Source organism: Bombina bombina, chromosome 6 (genome assembly GCF_027579735.1).
Source record: "Bombina bombina isolate aBomBom1 chromosome 6, aBomBom1.pri, whole genome shotgun sequence".
NCBI lineage: Eukaryota > Metazoa > Chordata > Amphibia > Anura > Bombinatoridae > Bombina > Bombina bombina.
The window spans coordinates 1,103,464,163-1,103,483,814 of NC_069504.1; the positions used below are offsets into that span (position 1 = coordinate 1,103,464,163).

A 19,652-nucleotide genomic window follows, 5' to 3' on the forward strand; every position below is an offset into this window, starting at 1 on the left:
CCACAAGAGGAATTAACCTCCAAAGTGGTGTCCTTCAATACCTAGAAGGCAAAGGCACTTACCTGTGGATCCAGTTGCAGGGCAGGAACAGTCTCTAAGGTGTGATAGACACTCCACTCTCTATCAGGGACCTGAAGAAAAACAAAGAACAGAGTAACCAACCCTGACTTTCTAAGAAGGAGTAGCAATGATGTTAGAAATAAAGCAAAGACAACCTCGCCGCTTTCTAACTTCCAATAGCCACCATTACTCTTACTAAAAAGATTGACATGGACACAGCATAGCCCCTAATCCTTGCTTGCAGGGAAAAGTACCCATCTTCGCACATCCTCCATTGACAAAGGCAAAGAGAATGACTGGGAATGATGGGCAAGGGGATTACTGTGGATCTGTTTGTTTGGTGATTGGAATTTGTTTATGTTCCAGCAAAACCGATATCCTATCTCCATTTCCTGTCAGAAGCCCTGCGGGAGCCAATCGTCTACAGACTTTTATCTCCAGTTTCTTATTTTTATTTTGTTTTATTTTTGTGTATTTTTATTGTATATGCATTGTATTCATATGTATCTCTGATACTACACTTATTTGTTCCATTTCGCTCTGACCACTATTGTGATCATATGTGTATTTTATGTTAAAGTAGTTTTTATTGATTTTTCAGCATTTATACAGAAAAAAATAATAACAAAGGATTAGATCAATAAACAAATGCGGACAATGTCACTGTTTTGAATCATCTGCTCGCAGCAGTATTACATCGTCCAGACCAATATAACCCCTTATAACCACTTGTATACATCTATTAAATATTCCTGGATTCCTAACATGGTAACAATGAGACAATTCTTATCCTGTTGAGTTAATAAAGCTAGTAAAGGGTAGTAGGAGAAGGAGAAAGAGAGAAGTAGAGTTAGGAGAATAGGGAGGGGTATGAGGGAAAAAAAGGACCGGGTTACTTTAGGCACCATCCATTCGATCCGCCTTAGCTGGGCGAGCAGTCAGCGAGACACAGGGAGGTCCCATATCTGGGGATATGATTAGACCCAAAAATGATATGATTTCACATATAGTTTATGTCCTTGTATGTGACGCGTCATACATAATCCAATAGAACCAAACCTTCTGAAAGGATTCTTGAGTGTCTTGGATGATAGCCGCTTGTGCTGACATGTTATAATAGTGTTTAATCTTAAGGATTACCTCCCCCCAGGGCGGAGCTCCCTCCTTCCAATGATGCACTATACATACTCTAGTGGCTGTGCAGGTTATTCTGATGAATTGATTTATTTGCTGATTAAACTCTTTGAGTCTAGTATGTAGCAATGCTTGATCTATTGTCAGGTGTATGGGACTGTTTAGTATTGTGCTTAAAAGGTGAGATAGGTGATTCCACGTTCTTTTTGAGTGTATGCAGTCCCACCACATGTGCCTGTAGCTGCCCTCCTTGCCACATCCCCTATCGAGCTGTTGCCCCCAGCGTGTGAGGTGATCAATGGGGTTAGGTACCAACGAAAATTGGTTTTAATGCAGTTTTCAAGCATATCTGCGCTCTGCAGTCCCCTGCCCGTATTATATAATATTTGTTGCCATGTTTCGATATCAACCTCATAGTTAAGGTCCTTTTCCCATTTGCTTTGTAGGGGGGATTTAGTAGTCGCTCCTGCTGTTTGAGTTGCTTGGTAAATGTATGAAATAGTTTTCTTAGGTCTGGAGGTCGAGCTACATATAGATTCTAGTGTATAGCGTGATCCACCAAATCCCAAAGGGAAATGGTGGTGCAGAGTAGAGGTGACTTGCAAATAAAAGAACCAGTTAAGTTGGGTCGGGAACAACTTATCTTGAAGTTGAGTAAAAGTCAATAGTTTACCTCTATCTAACAAGTCAGCAATCCTTTAAAGTCCCCTATTCTCCCATTTCAGTATAGTCGGTCTGTGTTCTGTATTCATGATGCAACTAAGCGGTGTCTTAATAGATCTGTAAGGTAGCAGCTTAAGTGATGAGGTTAGTCTGGTCCACTGTGCGGTCATAAAGTCTGTAATTGGAAATTTTTTGGATGATTTATCTAGGTGGGGCCTTGGTATCCATAGAAGTGTTTCACGTGAATCGTTCTCTGCAATATCTGACTCTAGTTTCGTCCAGATTATTTCTTCCTCTAGTTTATTAAGCAGGGTGGTCTGTGCTAATCTAGCTGCCTGATAATAGTGTTTAAAATTTGGTGCCCCAACTCCCCCCAGCCTTCTGTGCCTGTTTAGAATAAGAGAGGAAATCCTAGCTCTTTTACCACCTCGTATGAAGCTATCAGTACGTCTTTGAAGGTCCTCTAGGTCCTGTAATGGGGTTTTTATTGGCAGTGTGCGGAATAAGTATAATATTCGCGGCAGCACTGTCATCTTGATTGCCGACAACCTCCCAAACCAGGAAAATCCCAGGCTATCAGTGCGCCTTTGAAAGTCCTCTAGGTCCTGTAACTGGGTTTTTATTGGCAGTGTGCGGAATAAGTATAATATTTGCGGCAGCACTGTCATCTTAATTACCGACAACCTCCCAAACCAGGAAAATCCCAGTTTGCTCCAATTATTTAAAGGGCCATAATACCCAAATGTTTAAACACTTGAAAGTGATGCAGCATAGCAGTAAAAAGCTGACTAGAACATATCTCCTGAACATCTCTATGTAAAAAAGAAAGATATTTTACCTCAAAAGTTCCTCAGTAGCCACCTCCCATTGTAAAGGATTTCTAAGCAGCATGTCTGTCCTGGGACATCTGAAGGGATGAGCATCGTGCACTCTCATCTTATTTCACCAATCAGGTAAAGGAAGTTTACAATGAAATCTCATGAGAGTCAAGTCAAATCTCATGAGATCACAGTAAGAGTTCATGACCTCAGCACTGCTGATGCTGATTGGCTGCTGTTCATTTCTTCATTTTTTTTAATTTTTTTACCTGCAGCTGGGAGCAGTTGAGTATAACTTTTTACACAGAACTTACTCTGCTGAGCTGAGGAGATTGTGAGGTAAAATATCTTCCTTTTTTACATAGAGATGCTCAGGTGATATTTTCCTGTCAGCTTTTTACAGTTATACTGCATCAGTTTCAAGTGATTTAGCATATGAGTATTATGTCCCTTTAGGTCCTGTTTAATGGATTTATATATTGTGGGGTAATTAGCCTGATAAAGCTCCGTAGAACGGCTAGTAAGATTAATCCCTAGATATTTGAGGTGTTTTTTTACCCAGTTAAACTCAAAATTTAGTTCTATCAGCTTTCTAGTGTGGTCTGGAAATCATATGTGTATTTTAATTGTACTTTCTATTTATTAAATGCAACATATCTTTTAGATACTAATTAAGCAGCATTTGTGCAGCCCAGCAGTATTTACTCTCTTTCTCAAGAGTTTTTTTGAGTTTGTATCTGTGTTGAGGGTTTTTAGGGATCCCTTATATTACTGTTTCTGCATTTAGTATTTACTTGTCTACAGCGCTGTTAACTCCCTTTTTGTTTGGCTTGCAATTAAAATGGCCCCCAAACTCCTCCCATACATTACATGTTCAATCCTATGTTGATTTTTCAATGCAATACCACTTGAATCGTAAATAATGAAGAAGAATTGTTTGTGCTGGTTTACGCATGAGCAATGGGAACATGTGTCTGCAACTTCCTACAGATATCAGGAACCTTTGTTAAGCTAACATTTGTTCCACCGGATGTTAGAAGGTAGAGGACACAGCGCTAATCACAACAGATATATAAAGAGGAAGCAGGAAGTAGCGACCTTTTAAAATGGTGCAAGACTGAAATTGTTCACTCTGTGAATACGTAAATATTCATTGTGATGTCAAGAACATACCGGGCACGAGTATAAGAAAAAAAAAAGCATCTATGGAGAAGGAGGAGGAATTTCATGGCCATTTTAATTAGCAAGACACCAGGCCAAAAAAAAGTATTCTTATATGCAATTATAAATGTGACACGGTGCAGGAGCGTTACGAAAAAGTGTGTCACAGGTGTTGACGGTCCCTATAAGGCGTATAGTAGAAATCGTAATAAAACTACACTGCACATATCAAACATGCTGTAAAATGAGTATTTATAATACAAAATTCAAAGCGTATTGTTTTCCTTATTGTAAAATTAGTCACTCACCCCCTCTGCTAGTGAGCTGAACAGGGGCATTCCATGGGCATAGATGTAATTTCTCCACCAGGTCTGGCATATTCTCTAAATATTCTCCCCCCCCCCCCCCCCTCCGGCAGATTTCCCTGTTTTTTCTTGCAAACTGAAAGGTGTTGAGATTTTGTCAAAATACGCAAAACTATTATTACCCTAACAGAAAAACACATGTATAGGAAAAGAGGTGATTGTAAGTTGCTATACGCTGCAAGCAGAGTAATCTGATTTGTATTCACTGCAATATTTCATTTTTAAAGTGCGCCCCCTGCTCCCTGCACAACTCATAATAACAGCCAAGTTAGATAATATTGTAACATTGTTTCTACAACACTTTTGTGCCCAAAATGGGTTGATAATAGTTGAGCTATTGAACCTTATGGAGTATTTTTTAGCTCTCAAATAAAAAGATAACATTGCTTTGGTAAGATATTTTTGTCCACAAATGGTTAATGGCTATTGTGACAGAGCTAAATTAATCTATTTTAAGTTTCCCAATATCCTCCAGCTGGTCTGCTACTAGGGGAAAATTGTGATTTACTTTTTACTAATTGGGCCAGTTAGTATAAAATGTGTTTTGCAGTTATAATCTGATAAAGCCAATCACGGAAAGATATGTTGCAGAGTTAGCCTTGAGAAGCCAGTAAGAGCATTTCAAGTTCTGAGAATGAGAAATATATCAATTTTCTGAGCTAAATTACATGAAACGACAAAATAAATAATGAAAATATATTGCAAAGTCTGCATAACTAAACATTTTATGTAAAAATCTCAAGGTGTTTACTGTCCCGTTAAGGACCACTTGCTCAGCGGATGCCACTATTTTATTGGTAAGTAGGGACATGCCTCACAAGCGTAAAAACAAAACAAAAATCTCACTATAGGAATACCCGATTTACAACAAACTGTAATTTTTGTAAAATTACCTATTTAACTTGCAACAAAGAAAAATAAATTACTTTTTTCCCCTTTAAATGTCTAATAAAGGTTATTGAACATGATTTGCCAGTTAGGTCTTTTCAAAGAGGTAAATCATCTCCTGAAAAACACAGGTTATGATATATACAACAGGAACAGCAGTTAATGGGTTAAATTACTTGTTTAAAACTTCTTCACAGATGCACGAGGAATGGGTCACTGCACAGTCCCATAAGCAATAAATATTCACAGATTCCTCAGCACCATTAGTCACAATGATCCTTCTTTAGTTAAACATCCAAATAAAACAACCTGCTACGTTTCGGTCATAATCAAGCATGATTAAGAGCAAGGTTGTTTTAATTGGATATTAAAATAAAGAAGGATCATTTTGACTAATGGGGATTCTGTGAATGAATATTGAAAACACATGTAATGCGATTCCTTCCTGCTCGCGCTCTGTATATTTCATTGCCTCTGCAACGCTTACTTATCACTATCACAGGAGGATATGAAACCCAACCTTCTGCTGTCCTGTAGCATCTGCTCTCTCATCTCCTCCTCCTCTATCTTCTCCTCCATCCTCCTATATCTCTGCTCTGCTTGCATCCTCAGGAGATCGGCTTGAGATGTTTGTTTTCGCTCTCTGAGTTCTTGTGACTTGTTTGCTTTTAATTCATAGTTCTGTTGAAAAATATCAGTGCTTGAGCTTAAGCTATAGATCGAACAACCCTGCCAACATATCTTGAATTCTTTATAAACAGCTCCTACTCAGCATGTGCAAGAGTTCACAGTGTATACATGATTCTGTGATTGGCTAATGACTGTCACATGATACAGGGGCCAGCAAATTGAAAACATTTTGAAATTTGTCAGAAAAAAAATCTACTGCTTATTGAAAATTCCGACTAAGCAATATTGCATTGTCTTGTCAGTATGCACTTGATTATGTAATTCTACTGTATTTAAAAGGGACAGTCTACACCAAATTGTTATTGTTTAAAAAGATAGATAATGCCTTTACTACCCATTCCCCAACTTTGCACAACCAACATTGTTCTATTAATATACTTTATAGCATTTAAACCTCTACATTTCTGCCTGTTTCTAAGCCACTACAGACAGCCTCTTATCACATGCTTTTTTATTTGCTTTTCACAACAGGAGACTGGTAATTCATGTGAGCCATATAGATAACATTGTGCTCTCTCTTGTTAGTTTGTGCCTGACACAGCACTAATTGGCTAAAATGCAAGTCAATAGATAAATACAAAGTCATGTGATCAGGGGGCTGTCAGAAGAGGCTTAGATACAAGGTAATCACAGAGGTAAAAAGTATATTAATATATCTGTGTTGGTTATGCAAAACTGGGGAATGGGTAATAAAGGGATTATCTAGCTATTTAAACAATAATAATTTTGGAGTTGACTCTCCCTTTAATGATCCTTTAAAAATAGACATACACAAGCACTAGTGCAATAGTAAAATACGCTAAAGCACATTACATCATTTTCCTCACTTTTCTATCCCTTTAAATCCTCTAAATGGAAATGACCTTTGAGACAAGCAGATCTGTTAGCGTTGTGTTATGATAGCTGTGCTCTAGCAGATGATCGTGTTGTATATTTTGTCATTTTCTTATTTCAGGGTCTTCTGCGCCATTTCGTATACTGAACCTACCTTCAGTAGTGGGGCAGTTCGAGGTCTCCTCTCACGAATTGCGGCTTCCAATGCCAGATGGTCTTCTTTCATTGCCTTTTCTATACGTTGCAGGGTTGTTTGAAGATACGTCATATTGCCCAGTCTGTTTGACGGTTTATAACTAGATTTGGTTGTTTCGCTCATTGATGAATCTCACAATATATAAAATTTAAAAACGTTATTTATACATTGTTAGGGGAGAGGGAAACAGTTATTAGAGATTTATTGTCTTCTTCACATGTGAACTGATTAATAGAAATAGAGAATTTTAATGTAAAAAGTTAAAGGGTCACTCAAGTCAAAATTAAGCGTTCATGATTCAGAGAGAAGCAGTAATTTTAAACAACTTTCCAATTTACTTCCATTAACAAAATGTGCACAGTCTTTTTATATTTACACTTTTTGAGTTACCAGCTCCTACTGAGCATGTGCAAGAATTGTCAGAATATATGTATATGCATTTGTGATTGGCTGGTGGCTGTCACATGATATAGGAGGAGTGGAAATAGACATAACTGAAATTTGTCAGAAAAAAATCTATTGCATTGTCTTGTTATCTTGTATTTGTTGATTATGTAAATTTACTGTATTTAAGGGTCTTTTCAGTATTGTAAAAAACATAATTTATGCTTACCTGATAAATTCCTTTCTCCTGTAGTGTAGTCAGTCCACGGGTCATCCATTACTTATGGGATTATATCTCCTCCCTAACAGGAAGTGCAAGAGGATCACCCAAGCAGAGCTGCTATATAGCTCCTCCCCTCTACGTCATACCCAGTCATTCGACCGAAACCAAACGAGAAAGGAGAAACTATAGGGTGCAGTGGTGACTGGAGTTTAATTTAAAATTTAGACCTGCCGTAAAAACAGGGCGGGCCGTGGACTGACTACACTACAGGAGAAAGGAATTTATCAGGTAAGCATAAATTATGTTTTCTCCTGTTAAGTGTAGTCAGTCCACGGGTCATCCATTACTTATGGGATACCAATACCAAAGCTAAAAGTACACGGATGACGGGAGGGACAGGCAGGACCTTTACACGGAAGGAACCACTGCCTGAAGAACCTTTCTCCCAAAAACAGCCTCCGAAGAAGCAAAAGTGTCAAATTTGTAAAATTTTGAAAAGGTGTGAAGTGAAGACCAAGTTGCAGCCTTGCAAATCTGTTCAACAGAGGCCTCATTTTTAAAGGCCCAAGTGGAAGCCACAGCTCTGGTAGAATGAGCTGTAATTCTTTCAGGAGGCTGCTGTCCAGCAGTCTCATAGGCTAAACGTATTATGCTACGAAGCCAGAAGGAGAAAGAGGTAGCCGAAGCCTTTTGACCTCTCCTCTGTCCAGAATAAACGACAAACAGGGAAGAAGTTTGTCGAAAATCTTTAGTTGCCTGCAAATAAAATTTCAGGGCACGGACAACGTCCAGATTGTGCAGAAGTCGTTCCTTCTTTGAAGAAGGGTTAGGGCACAAAGATGGAACAACAATCTCTTGATTGATATTCCTGTTAGTGACTACCTTAGGTAAGAACCCAGGTTTAGTACGCAGAACTACCTTGTCTGAATGAAAAATCAGGTAAGGAGAATCACAATGTAAGGCCGATAACTCAGAGACTCTTCGAGCCGAGGAAATAGCCATTAAAAACAGAACTTTCCAAGATAACAGCTTGATATCAATGGAATGAAGGGGTTCAAACGGAACACCCTGTAAAACGTTAAGAACTAAGTTTAAGCTCCATGGCGGAGCAACAGTTTTAAACACAGGCTTAATCCTGGCCAAAGCCTGACAAAAAGCCTGAACGTCTGGAACTTCTGACAGACGTTTATGTAAAAGGATGGACAGAGCTGAGATCTATCCCTTTAACGAACTAGCAGATAAACCCTTTTCTAAACCTTCTTGTAGAAAAGACAATATCCTAGGAATCCTAACCTTACTCCATGAGTAACTCTTGGATTCGCACCAATGCAAGTATTTACGCCATATTTTATGGTAAATTTTCCTGGTAACAGGTTTCCTAGCCTGTATTAAGGTATCAATCACTGACTCCGAGAATCCACGCTTTGATAGAATCAAGCGTTCAATCTCCATGCAGTCAGCCTCAGAGAAATTAGATTTGGATGTTTGAAAGGACCCTGAACCAGAAGGTCCTGTCTCAGAGGCAGAGACCATGGTGGACAGGACGACATGTCCACTAGATCTGCATACCAAGTCCTGCGTGGCCACGCAGGCGCTATTAGAATCACTGATGCTCTCTCCTGTTTGATCCTGGCAATCAATCGAGGAAGCATCGGGAAGGGTGGAAACACATAAGCCATGTTGAAGACCCAAGGTGCTGTCAGAGCATCTATCAGAACCGCTCCCGGGTCCCTGGACCTGGATCCGTAACAAGGAAGCTTGGCGTTCTTGCGAGACGCCATGAGATCCAGATCTGGTTTGCCCCAACGCCGAAGCAGTTGGGCAAATACCTCCGGATGAAGTTCCCACTCCCCCGGATGAAAAGTCTGGCGACTTAGGAAATCCGCCTCCCAGTTCTCCACGCCTGGGATGTGGATCGCTGACAGGTGGCAAGAGTGAGACTCTGCCCAGCGAATTATCTTTGAGACTTCCATCATCGCTAGGGAACTCCTTGTCCCTCCCTGATGGTTGATGTAAGCCACAGTCGTGATGTTGTCCGACTGAAACCTGATGAACCTCAGAGTTGCTAACTGAGGCCAAGCCAGAAGAGCATTGAGAACTGCTCTTAATTCCAGAATGTTTATTGGAAGGAGTCTCTCCTCCTGAGTCCATGATCCCTGAGCCTTCAGGGAATTCCAGACAGCGCCCCAACCTAGCAGGCTGGCGTCTGTTGTTACAATCGTCCAATCTGGCCTGCTGAAGGGCATCCCCCTGGACAGATGTGGCCGAGAAAGCCACCATAGAAGAGAATCTCTGGTCTCTTGATCCAGATTCAGCATAGGGGACAAATCTGAGTAATCCCCATTCCACTGACTTAGCATGCACAATTGTAGTGGTCTGAGATGCAGGCGTGCAAAAGGTACTATGTCCATTGCCGCTACCATTAAGCCGATTACCTCCATGCATTGAGCCACTGACGGGTGTTGAATGGAATGAAGGACACGGCAAGCATTTAGAAGTTTTGTTAACCTGTCCTCTGACAGGTAAATTTTCATTTCTACAGAATCTATAAGAGTCCCCAAGAAGGGAACTCTTGTGAGTGGCATTAGAGAACTCTTTTCTACGTTCACCTTCCACCCATGCGACCTTAGAAATGCCAGAACTAACTCTGTATGAGACTTGGCAGTCTGGAAACTTGACGCTTGTATCAGAATGTCGTCTAGGTACGGAGCTACCGAAATTCCTCGCGGTCTTAGTACCGCCAGAAGAGAGCCCAGAACCTTTGTAAAGATTCTTGGAGCCGTAGCTAACCCGAAGGGAAGAGCTACAAACTGGTAATGCCTGTTTAGGAAGGCAAACCTTAGGTACCGATAATGATCCTTGTGAATCGGTATGTGAAGGTAGGCATCCTTTAAATCCACTGTGGTCATGTACTGACCCTTTTGGATCATAGGTAAGATTGTCCGAATAGTTTCCATTTTGAACGATGGAACTCTTAGGAATTTGTTTAGGATTTTTAAGTCCAAGATTGGTCTGAAGGTTCCCTCTTTTTTGGGAACCACAAACAAATTTGAGTAAAACCCTTGTCCGTGTTCCGACCGCGGAACTGGGTGGATCACTCCCATTAGTAAAAGGTCTTGTACACAGCGTAGAAACGCCTCTTTCTTTATCTGGTTTGCTGACAACCTTGAAAGATGAAATCTCCCTTTTGGAGGAGAAGCTTTGAAGTCCAGAAGATATCCCTGAGATATGATCTCTAACGCCCAGGGATCCTGGACATCTCTTGCCCAAGCCTGGGCGAAGAGAGAAAGTCTGCCCCCCACTAGATCCGTTTCCAGATCGGGGGCCCTCACTTCATGCTGTCTTAGGGGCAGCAGCAGGCTTTCTGGCCTGCTTGCCCTTGTTCCAGGACTGGTTAGGTTTCCAGCCCTGTCTGTAGCGAGCAACAGTTCCTTCCTGTTTTGGAGCGGAGGAAGTTGATGCTGCTCCTGCCTTGAAGTTACGAAAGGCACCAAAATTAGACTGTCTAGCCCTTGGTTTGGCTCTGTCTTGAGGCAGGGCATGGCCCTTACCTCCAGTAATGTCAGCGATAATTTCTTTCAAACCGGGCCCAAATAATGTCTGCCCTTTGAAAGGTATGTTAAGCAATTTAGATTTAGAAGTCACATCGGCTGACCAGGATTTAAGCCACAGCGCTCTGCGCGCTTGAATGGCGAATCCGGAGTTCTTAGCCGTAAGTTTAGTTAAGTGTACTACGGCATCAGAAATAAATGAATTAGCTAGCTTAAGGACTCTAAGCTTGTCTATAATCTCATCCAATGGAGCTGAGCTAATGGTCTCTTCCAGAGACTCAAACCAGAATGCCGCCGCAGCCGTGACAGGCGCAATGCATGCAAGGGGTTGTAATATAAAACCTTGTTGAACAAACATTTTCTTAAGGTAACCCTCTAACTTTTTATCCATTGGATCTGAAAAAGCACAGCTATCCTCCACCGGGATAGTGGTGCGCTTAGCCAGAGTAGAAACTGCTCCCTCCACCTTAGGGACCGTCTGCCATAAGTCCCGTGTGGTGGCGTCTATTGGAAACATCTTTCTAAATATAGGAGGGGGTGAAAAAGGCACACCGGGTCTATCCCACTCCTTGTTAACAATTTCTGTAAGCCTTTTAGGTATAGGAAAAACGTCAGTACACGTCGGTACCGCAAAATATTTATCCAGCCTACATATTTTCTCTGTAATTGCAACCGTGTTACAATCATTCAGAGCCGCTAATACCTCCCCTAGTAATACACGGAGGTTCTCAAGCTTAAATTTAAAATTTGAAATGTCTGAGTCCAGTTTACTTGGATCAGATCCGTCACCCACAGAATGAAGCTCTCCGTCCTCATGTTCTGCAAATTGTGACGCAGTATCAGACATGGCTCTATTATTATCAGCGCACTCTGTTCTCACCCCAGAGTGGTCGCGTTTACCCCTAAATTCTGGCAATTTAGATAATACTTCAGTCATAACATTAGCCATGTCTTGCAAAGTGATTTGTATGGGCCGCCCTGATGTACTTGGCGCCACAATATCACGCACCTCCTGAGCGGGAGACGAAGGTACTGACACGTGAGGAGAGTTAGTCGTCATAACTTCCCCCTCGTTGTCTGGTGAAATTTTCTTTACATGTACAGATTGGCTTTTATTTAAAGTAGCATCAATGCAATTAGTACACAAATTTCTATTGGGCTCCACATTGGCCTTTAAACATATTGTACAAAGAGATTCCTCTGTGTCAGACATGTTTAAACAAACTAGCAATGAAACTAGCAAGCTTGGAAAATACTTTTCAAATAAATTTACAAGCAATATAAAAAACGTTACTGTGCCTTTAAGAAGCACAAAAAAACTGTCACAGTTGAAATAACAATGAACCAAATTAGTTATAGCAACCAAATTTTCACAGTAAATGCATTAAGTTAGCAAAGGATTGCACCCACCAGCAAATGGATGATTAACCCCTTAGTACCCAAAAACGGATAACAATTTAATATAAACGTTTTTATCACAGTCAAAAACACAGTCTCACAGGTCTGCTGTGAGTGATTACCTCCCTCAAAACTAGTTTTGGAGACCCCTGGGCTCTGTAGAGACGTCCTGGATCATGGAGGAAGAAATAGGAAGACTGTGACTGAATTTTTACTGCGCAATAAAGCGCCAAAATAGGCCCCTCCCACTCATATTACAACAGTGGGGAAGCTCAGTAAACTGATTTTATTCATAATAAACGACAGCCATGTGGAAAAATAATGCCCAAAAAGTTTTATCACCAAGTACTTCAGAGAAAAACGATTAACATGCCAGTAAACGTTTAAAAATAAAATTATGAAATGTTATTAATAAGCCTGCTGCTAGCCGCTTTCACTGCAGTGGAGGCTCAAATATAAGTTAAATGTATACAGTATTTTCTTAGTGAAGTTCCATTCCCCAGAAATACCTCAGTGTAAACATACATACATATCAGCCTGATACCAGTCGCTACTACTGCATTTAAGGCTGCACTTACATTACATCGGTATTAGCAGTATTTTCTCAGTCAATTCCATTCCTTAGAAAATAATATACTGCAACATACCTCCTTGCAGGTGAACCCTGCCCGCTGTCCCCTGTTCTGAGGTTACCTCACTCCTCAGAATGGCCGAGAACAGCAAATGGATCTTAGTTACGATCGCTAAGATCATACACAAACTCAGGTAGATTTCTTCTTCTAATGCTGCCTGAGAAAAAACAACACACTCTGGTGCTGTTTAAAATAACAAACTTTTGATTGAAGAAATAAAAACTAAGTTTAACAACCACAGTCCTCTCACACGTCCTATCTATTAGTTAGGTGCAAGAGAATGACTGGGTATGACGTAGAGGGGAGGAGCTATATAGCAGCTCTGCTTGGGTGATCCTCTTGCACTTCCTGTTAGGGAGGAGATATAATCCCATAAGTAATGGATGACCCGTGGACTGACTACACTTAACAGGAGAAATATATTTTCTACAAAAGAAAAGTAATAAACAACAACAATCTGCCTATAAGAATTGTTTATTTTAACTGTACCAGCATTATTATTGTTATAGGGTCTGTAACACGGAGAAATGTTCATATGAGCACTAAAACATAAAGGCCTATATTCACTAAGGTCAGAAGATTTGTTAAAGGGACATGAAACCCAAATTATTTATTTCATGATTTAGATAGAGCTTACAATTTTAAACAACTTTCCAATTTACTTTTATTATCTAACTTACATCATTCTCTTGATATCCTTTGTTGAAATGCATATCTAAATAGGATCAGTAGCGTCTGATTGGTGGCTGCATATAGATGCCTCGTGTGATTGGCTCCCTATGTGCATTGCTATTTCTTCAGCAAAGGATATCTAAAGAATGAAGCAAATTAAATAATAGAAGTAAATTTGAATGTTGTTTAAAATTGTATTCTCTATCTGAATCATGAAATAAATATTTTGGGTTTCATGTCCCTTTAAGTGATTTTTTATGGCTTATTTCCCTGTAATAATGTTCTCTTAGTTATACTGAGTATTTGGGCAACATACAAATGTCATTACCTTACAATATTTCCTTATTACATACTCACTGTCCCTTCTGCCCCATTCCATAACTTTTAAAAGTACATTTTACTCATCCATAAAAAAAGCAGCATTTAATCATGTTTTATTTTTTTGTCTTAAAAATGTGAAGTACTTCCTACTAATAGTTATTGGCTGATAGTGACTGACAGGTACTTATCACTAATGCTCATTGGTTGGTTGGTACTTCCTACTAATGGTTATTGGCTGATACTGACTGACAGGTACGTCTCACTAATGCTCATTGGTTGGTTGGTACTTCCTACTAATGATTATTGGCTGATAGTGACTGACAGTTACCGTACTTCTCACTAATACTCATTGGCACAAAGTGAAACTGGGAGACTGCTCGACTACACCTAGAAATGCTCAAACCCACCCCTAAACCATCCTTCTCCACCCCAACATCTCTGACACCTCCCAAAGTCCACCTTAGTGCATCCTGACATTTTCTAGAACCACTTTTACTTTGCCTTCAATCTGCCAAGACTGTTTTTGAGCTGTAGAAGTTTTGGGGTATAATATAATCAAATTTGCTGTTAGAGTTGATGTATTATATTGAATCATATGCTTCTAACTAATGGGGGAGTTAAATCTTGAAATGAGAAATGAGCAGTAGATAATTATGACTCCCATCAGAACCACCAGCCTTGAACCCTTGCTTTGTGAAGACCTTTGTTAGCCAGGTCCACCAATTTTAAATTTCTGAAACGAGAGGTGCAATGATGCATGGGTGTGCAGACCAGAAGAACAATACTATATAATCACCGCTAGTTTACTGTCTCCTACATTTTAAACACCCATTTATGCAGCTTCAAGAGAAACATTGCTAATACAAGTCAACCATGGTTCCAACACATTCAGTTTAGAGAAGTGTAGAGAAGTGTAGAGTCAGATAAAACATTTTGGAGGGCTGCCCAGTGGATCACAGGCCTTAGGTTGGACAAGCCCACCATACTTTGAAATATATAAAGAACTATTTAGATTTATTGAAGGACACTGTCATACTCCATTTCCAGGTACCGGACAAGGGTTTCACCATCTTTACTTTATCTATTATCTTTGTTACAGCTCGCTGTGTTTCACAGCTAGTGTGTTATGTTAAACAACACGAAACGCCAGTGTTTTGGGTCATTTGTGATGCATATTGTGTTCAGGCCTTTTTGCGCTATTTAAAGCAGCATTTTCTCATTTGCCTGTGTATAACTTTCACTAGTCTATCTGGGTTCATTTTGATTATTTTCAGATCCACTGTTGTCAAACTTTGCTTTTACCTGACCTGCCTTTATTGTCTAGGACGACCGCTTGAATCTGACCATTGATAAGTTTGACCTGGGTTTGTGCCCTGACTTTGTACTGAGCTCTCTGTGCCTGGCTCTTTGCCTAAAAAGACCCTGATATTAATGTGCCCTGTTATGATGCTTCATTGGACTGAATTACAGTATATAACCCTTGGCCTGGCTGACAGCTCTGTCACTTTGCCCACCTTGTATACTGTATCAGCTTACTGTATCTTCCAAGGTAACGACTTATATGCACAACTACATTTACTGCTGACAGTGAGTCACTTCTTGTATCAAAAGTACATATAATATGGATAGATACTCCCCTTCAGTAATAGAACCGCAGCCTTCCCACAGTCTCTCCTGAGACCTGTTTGGAAGATATAGTGTGCAAAAAACGAGGCGCCGGTTCACTTTGGATCCTCGTCTGTTTATTTGCTTGTACTCCGCTGTCTTTAGGTTGTTCGTCAGGAGAGGGGTACTCCTAGTTAGATTACAAGATTGTGCTGTGATATCATGTCAAGACACCGTATAATGGCGTGTATATACTCACAGCTTAAAATCAGGATAAACGGCTCCTAAGTGTGCAAAGAAGAACTTCACCAGCTTTTCTCATCTAAAAGCAATTTTATTGTACCCAACGCGTTTCAACGGACCCAGCAGTCTTTCTCAAGAGCATTCACAGTTTTAAAGTGCTTTACAAACCAAGCATACCTTTCCGCAACACAGGCGGTCTTTGAATACACAATCAAAAGCGCCACCCCATTGGTGGAGGCTGGGTTTACACTCGTTAAAATAAAATTTTAAAATTAAACCTAAAAAATTAAAACCTAGAGCAAAATATCAGTTAACATTTTCAAAAAAACATTCATTAATCGATATATTTGATAAAAATATTTGCTTGTGGGAGTTAAACTTCTTTATATTTCGAGCGGTTTCCTTTCTGACAATCTCCTCTCAGGTCTGTTCACGGATAGCGTGATCACATGATGTTTAATGTCCAATCAGGAACGTCCCAGTTAAAACAATATTGTTTCACTAACATCAGCTGTAAATGCTGTTATTAACTAGATGACAGAATAAAGAGAGATTTGCATTAGATTCCAATAAATACAGTTCCTCATTATAGAAGGTTTGCATTATCAAAGTAGTTTAAGATTATTCTATATAAGTCATTTGTTATTTGAGAAATATGAATATAAATTTAGAGAACACTTATGTCATGACCATTAATACAGTTCCTCATTATAAAAAGGTAACTAAACATTATCAAAGTAGTTGAAGATATGGATATAGATTTAACAAAATAAGAGAACACTTGTATCATAACCATTAAAGGGGCATTACCTAAATAATGCTATTAAATAGATCGCTTGTTTTTAAAAAGGATGACGTATATGATTCAAATGTGGCATTACCATCCTTAACATAGGGAAATTAAAAATCACTGTAATTCACTAGGTTTGACAATATAAAGCCTTAGCTTAACCAATGCATAATGACAAGGCAGTCATAATAATTAAATGCTCTATACTCAATTGATAAATGTTTCTTACACAAAAGGCAGCAAATATGTTTTTAACTTGTGTGTCCATTTTAGCTCTCTCTGGTCTAGTTATTTGGCTAAGTTGCCACCTCTCCAATGTAATTTAACCTTTTCTATTCCCATCCATGTGAAGGATTCTTTTTTGAAAAGTTGACAACTGTAGCAATGCTGTGGTACCCCATGAGCGTAATGATTTTTTTCTATTTTATTCAAATCTTCCAAGATTCTAGTTTTTAGAAATCTGGATGTTTGTCCCAAATATTGACATTTACAGCTGCACTGTAATAGATATATAACAGTTTTACTTTTACATCTAATAAAATCTTTTATTTCATAACTTTTTCCCGTTACTGTGGAATTAAAAGTTTTGTGTGTTGTTCTGGTGTAATTGCAACCTTTGCATTTTCCACAAGTAAAAAAAACTGTTATATTTCTGATTTGTAATGTTTTTTTGGGAGTTATGCATTTAATCATTGAAGGTGCTAATTTTTGTTTGAAATGTTATCCTTTTCTATAGATAACAATGGGTTTCTTGGGGATCATAGGTCCTAAAAGAGGATGAATATTTAGGACATACGATCCCCAAGAAACCCATTGTTATAACAGGTTTTTTTACTTGTGGAAAATGCAAAGGTTGCAATTACACCAGAAGAACCCACTAAACTTTTAATTATTATTATTATGACTGCCTTGTCATTATGCATTGGTGAAGCTAAGGCTTTATTTTGTCAAACCTAGTGAATTACAGTGATTTTTAATTTCCCTATGTTAAGGATGGTAATGCCACATTTGAATCATATATACGTCATCCTTTTTAAAAACAAGCGATCTATTTAATAGCATTATTTAGGTAATTCCCATTTAATGGTTATGATACAAGTGTTGTCTTATTTTGTTAAATCTATATCCATATCTTCAACTACTTTGATAATGTTGAGTTACCTTTTTATAATGAGGAACTGTATTAATGGTCATGACATAAGTGTTCTCTAAATTTATATTCATATTTCTCAAATAACAAATGACTTATATAGAATAATCTTCAACTACTTTGATAATGCAAACCTTCTATAATGAGGAACTGTATTTATTGGAATCTAATGCAAAGCTCTCGTTATTCTGTCATCATCTAGTTAATAACAGCATTTACAGCTGTTAGTGAAACAATATTGTTTTAACTGGGACTTTCCCGATTGGACATTAAACATCATGTGATCACGCTATCCTTGAACAGACCTGAGAGGAGACTGTCAGAAAGGAAACGTCTCGAAAGGGAACTACACATCTTGATGCAAAGAAGTTTAACTCCCACAAGCAAATATTTTTAGCAAATATATCGATTAATTAATGCTTTTTTGAAAATGTTAACTGATATTTTGCTCTAAGTTTTATTTTTTAGGTTTAATTTTAAAATTTTATTTTAATGAGTGTAAACCCGGCCTCCACCAATGGGGTAACGGGTAGCGCTTTTGATTGTGTATTTAAAGACCGCCTGTGTTGCGGAAAGGTATGCTTGGTTTGTAAAGCACTTTAAAACTGTGAATGTTCTTGAGTAAGACGGCTGGGTCCATTGAAACGCGTTGGGTACATCAAAATTGCTTTTAGATGAGAAAAGCTGGTGAAGTTCTTCTTTGCACACTTAATAGCCGTTTATCCTGATTTTAAGCTGTGAGTATAAACACGCCATTATACAGTGTCTTGACATGATATCACAGCACAATCTTGTAATCTAACTAGGAGTACCCCTCTCCTGACGAACAACCTAAAGACAGCGGAGTACAAGCGAATAAACAGACGAGGATCCAAAGTGAACCGGCGCCTCCTTTCTTGCACACTATACACTTCCTGTATCATCCTGTATATCCAGGGACTAGATCAGTTTATACATTCCTACATGTAGCTATGTGTCCCTTTTCCAAACTGATATTTCAACACAACAACACAACCTTGTGATAGAATTTTTTTTCACTTAATAACAGACTTCTATGGGAATCAATCTACAAATGTAATATTCTATTGTTAACATTTGTTCGAAAAAAACATTCAAATATAAGAACAAATGTTAAGGTGATCATTTGTTCTACAATTTAAATATGAAAATTGAAACATTGTACCTTATGGCTGAAGTAGTTATCACTGTAATAATGTGGGGGGGTTTTAAACAGAAAATAAAGCTCATTGTCATATTGTTATTACCTTCTACTGTTGAAGGAACTAACTTGTCTGTTCGGCTGTATTTGCTGACAATTCTATTTGTCTGAGTGTCTCTGTTGCATACAAGCCGCTTCTCCTGGGGCAGCTAAAGTGGAAAAAGAGAAAGTAGATCTGGTTTACTCTGCAGTTGCACAAGTGCACAAATAATACAAAGTGAAAAATATTTTTCATTTATTGTGACCAAAGAGTAGCTTATTTGATTTTTTTTACTGCCATTGACATTGAGCTAAATCTACTGTGAAGCTACTCTTTGGTGAAAATAAAATAAAAATATTTTTTATTCCTGAAGCAATGTGTATGAACACAGTAAAAAAGAGAGGAACGCCTAAATTGGAACTTGAGTAGAGTAGTATCATTTATTAAGGTATGAAACGCTCCCACATTTGAAGCATTGTTTTAGATATCGGTTTGTTGAGCGATGGAGGATCACAGCAACTACTACAAGGAGATTGTGTATTTTTTATTGTAACTTACTATTGTTAAAGGGACAGTCAAGGGACCACTATATGGTCTAGATCTAGACACTCTGCTGAAAAGCAAACTTTTGAATCAAACTAGTGAGCCTTTTATGATTGGATGCCATATGCAGCC

General features: G+C 38.9%; 1 protein-coding gene across 1 annotated transcript in view; it reads right to left on the minus strand.

Moving 5' to 3' along the window:
* LOC128664903 (trichohyalin-like) overlaps positions 1–19,175 on the minus strand; it is a 45,392-nt gene extending 26,217 nt beyond the window's left edge. Inside the window, exons 1-3 of the mRNA XM_053719695.1 lie at positions 19,044–19,175; positions 6,768–6,940; positions 5,610–5,770 (exon numbers count right to left, since the gene is read on the minus strand). Coding sequence (XP_053575670.1) covers positions 5,610–5,770; positions 6,768–6,932 — 326 coding nt within the window. The 5' untranslated portion in view covers positions 6,933–6,940; positions 19,044–19,175. The remainder of the gene's footprint in view (positions 1–5,609; positions 5,771–6,767; positions 6,941–19,043) is intronic.
* Positions 19,176–19,652: the final 477 nt, after the last annotated feature.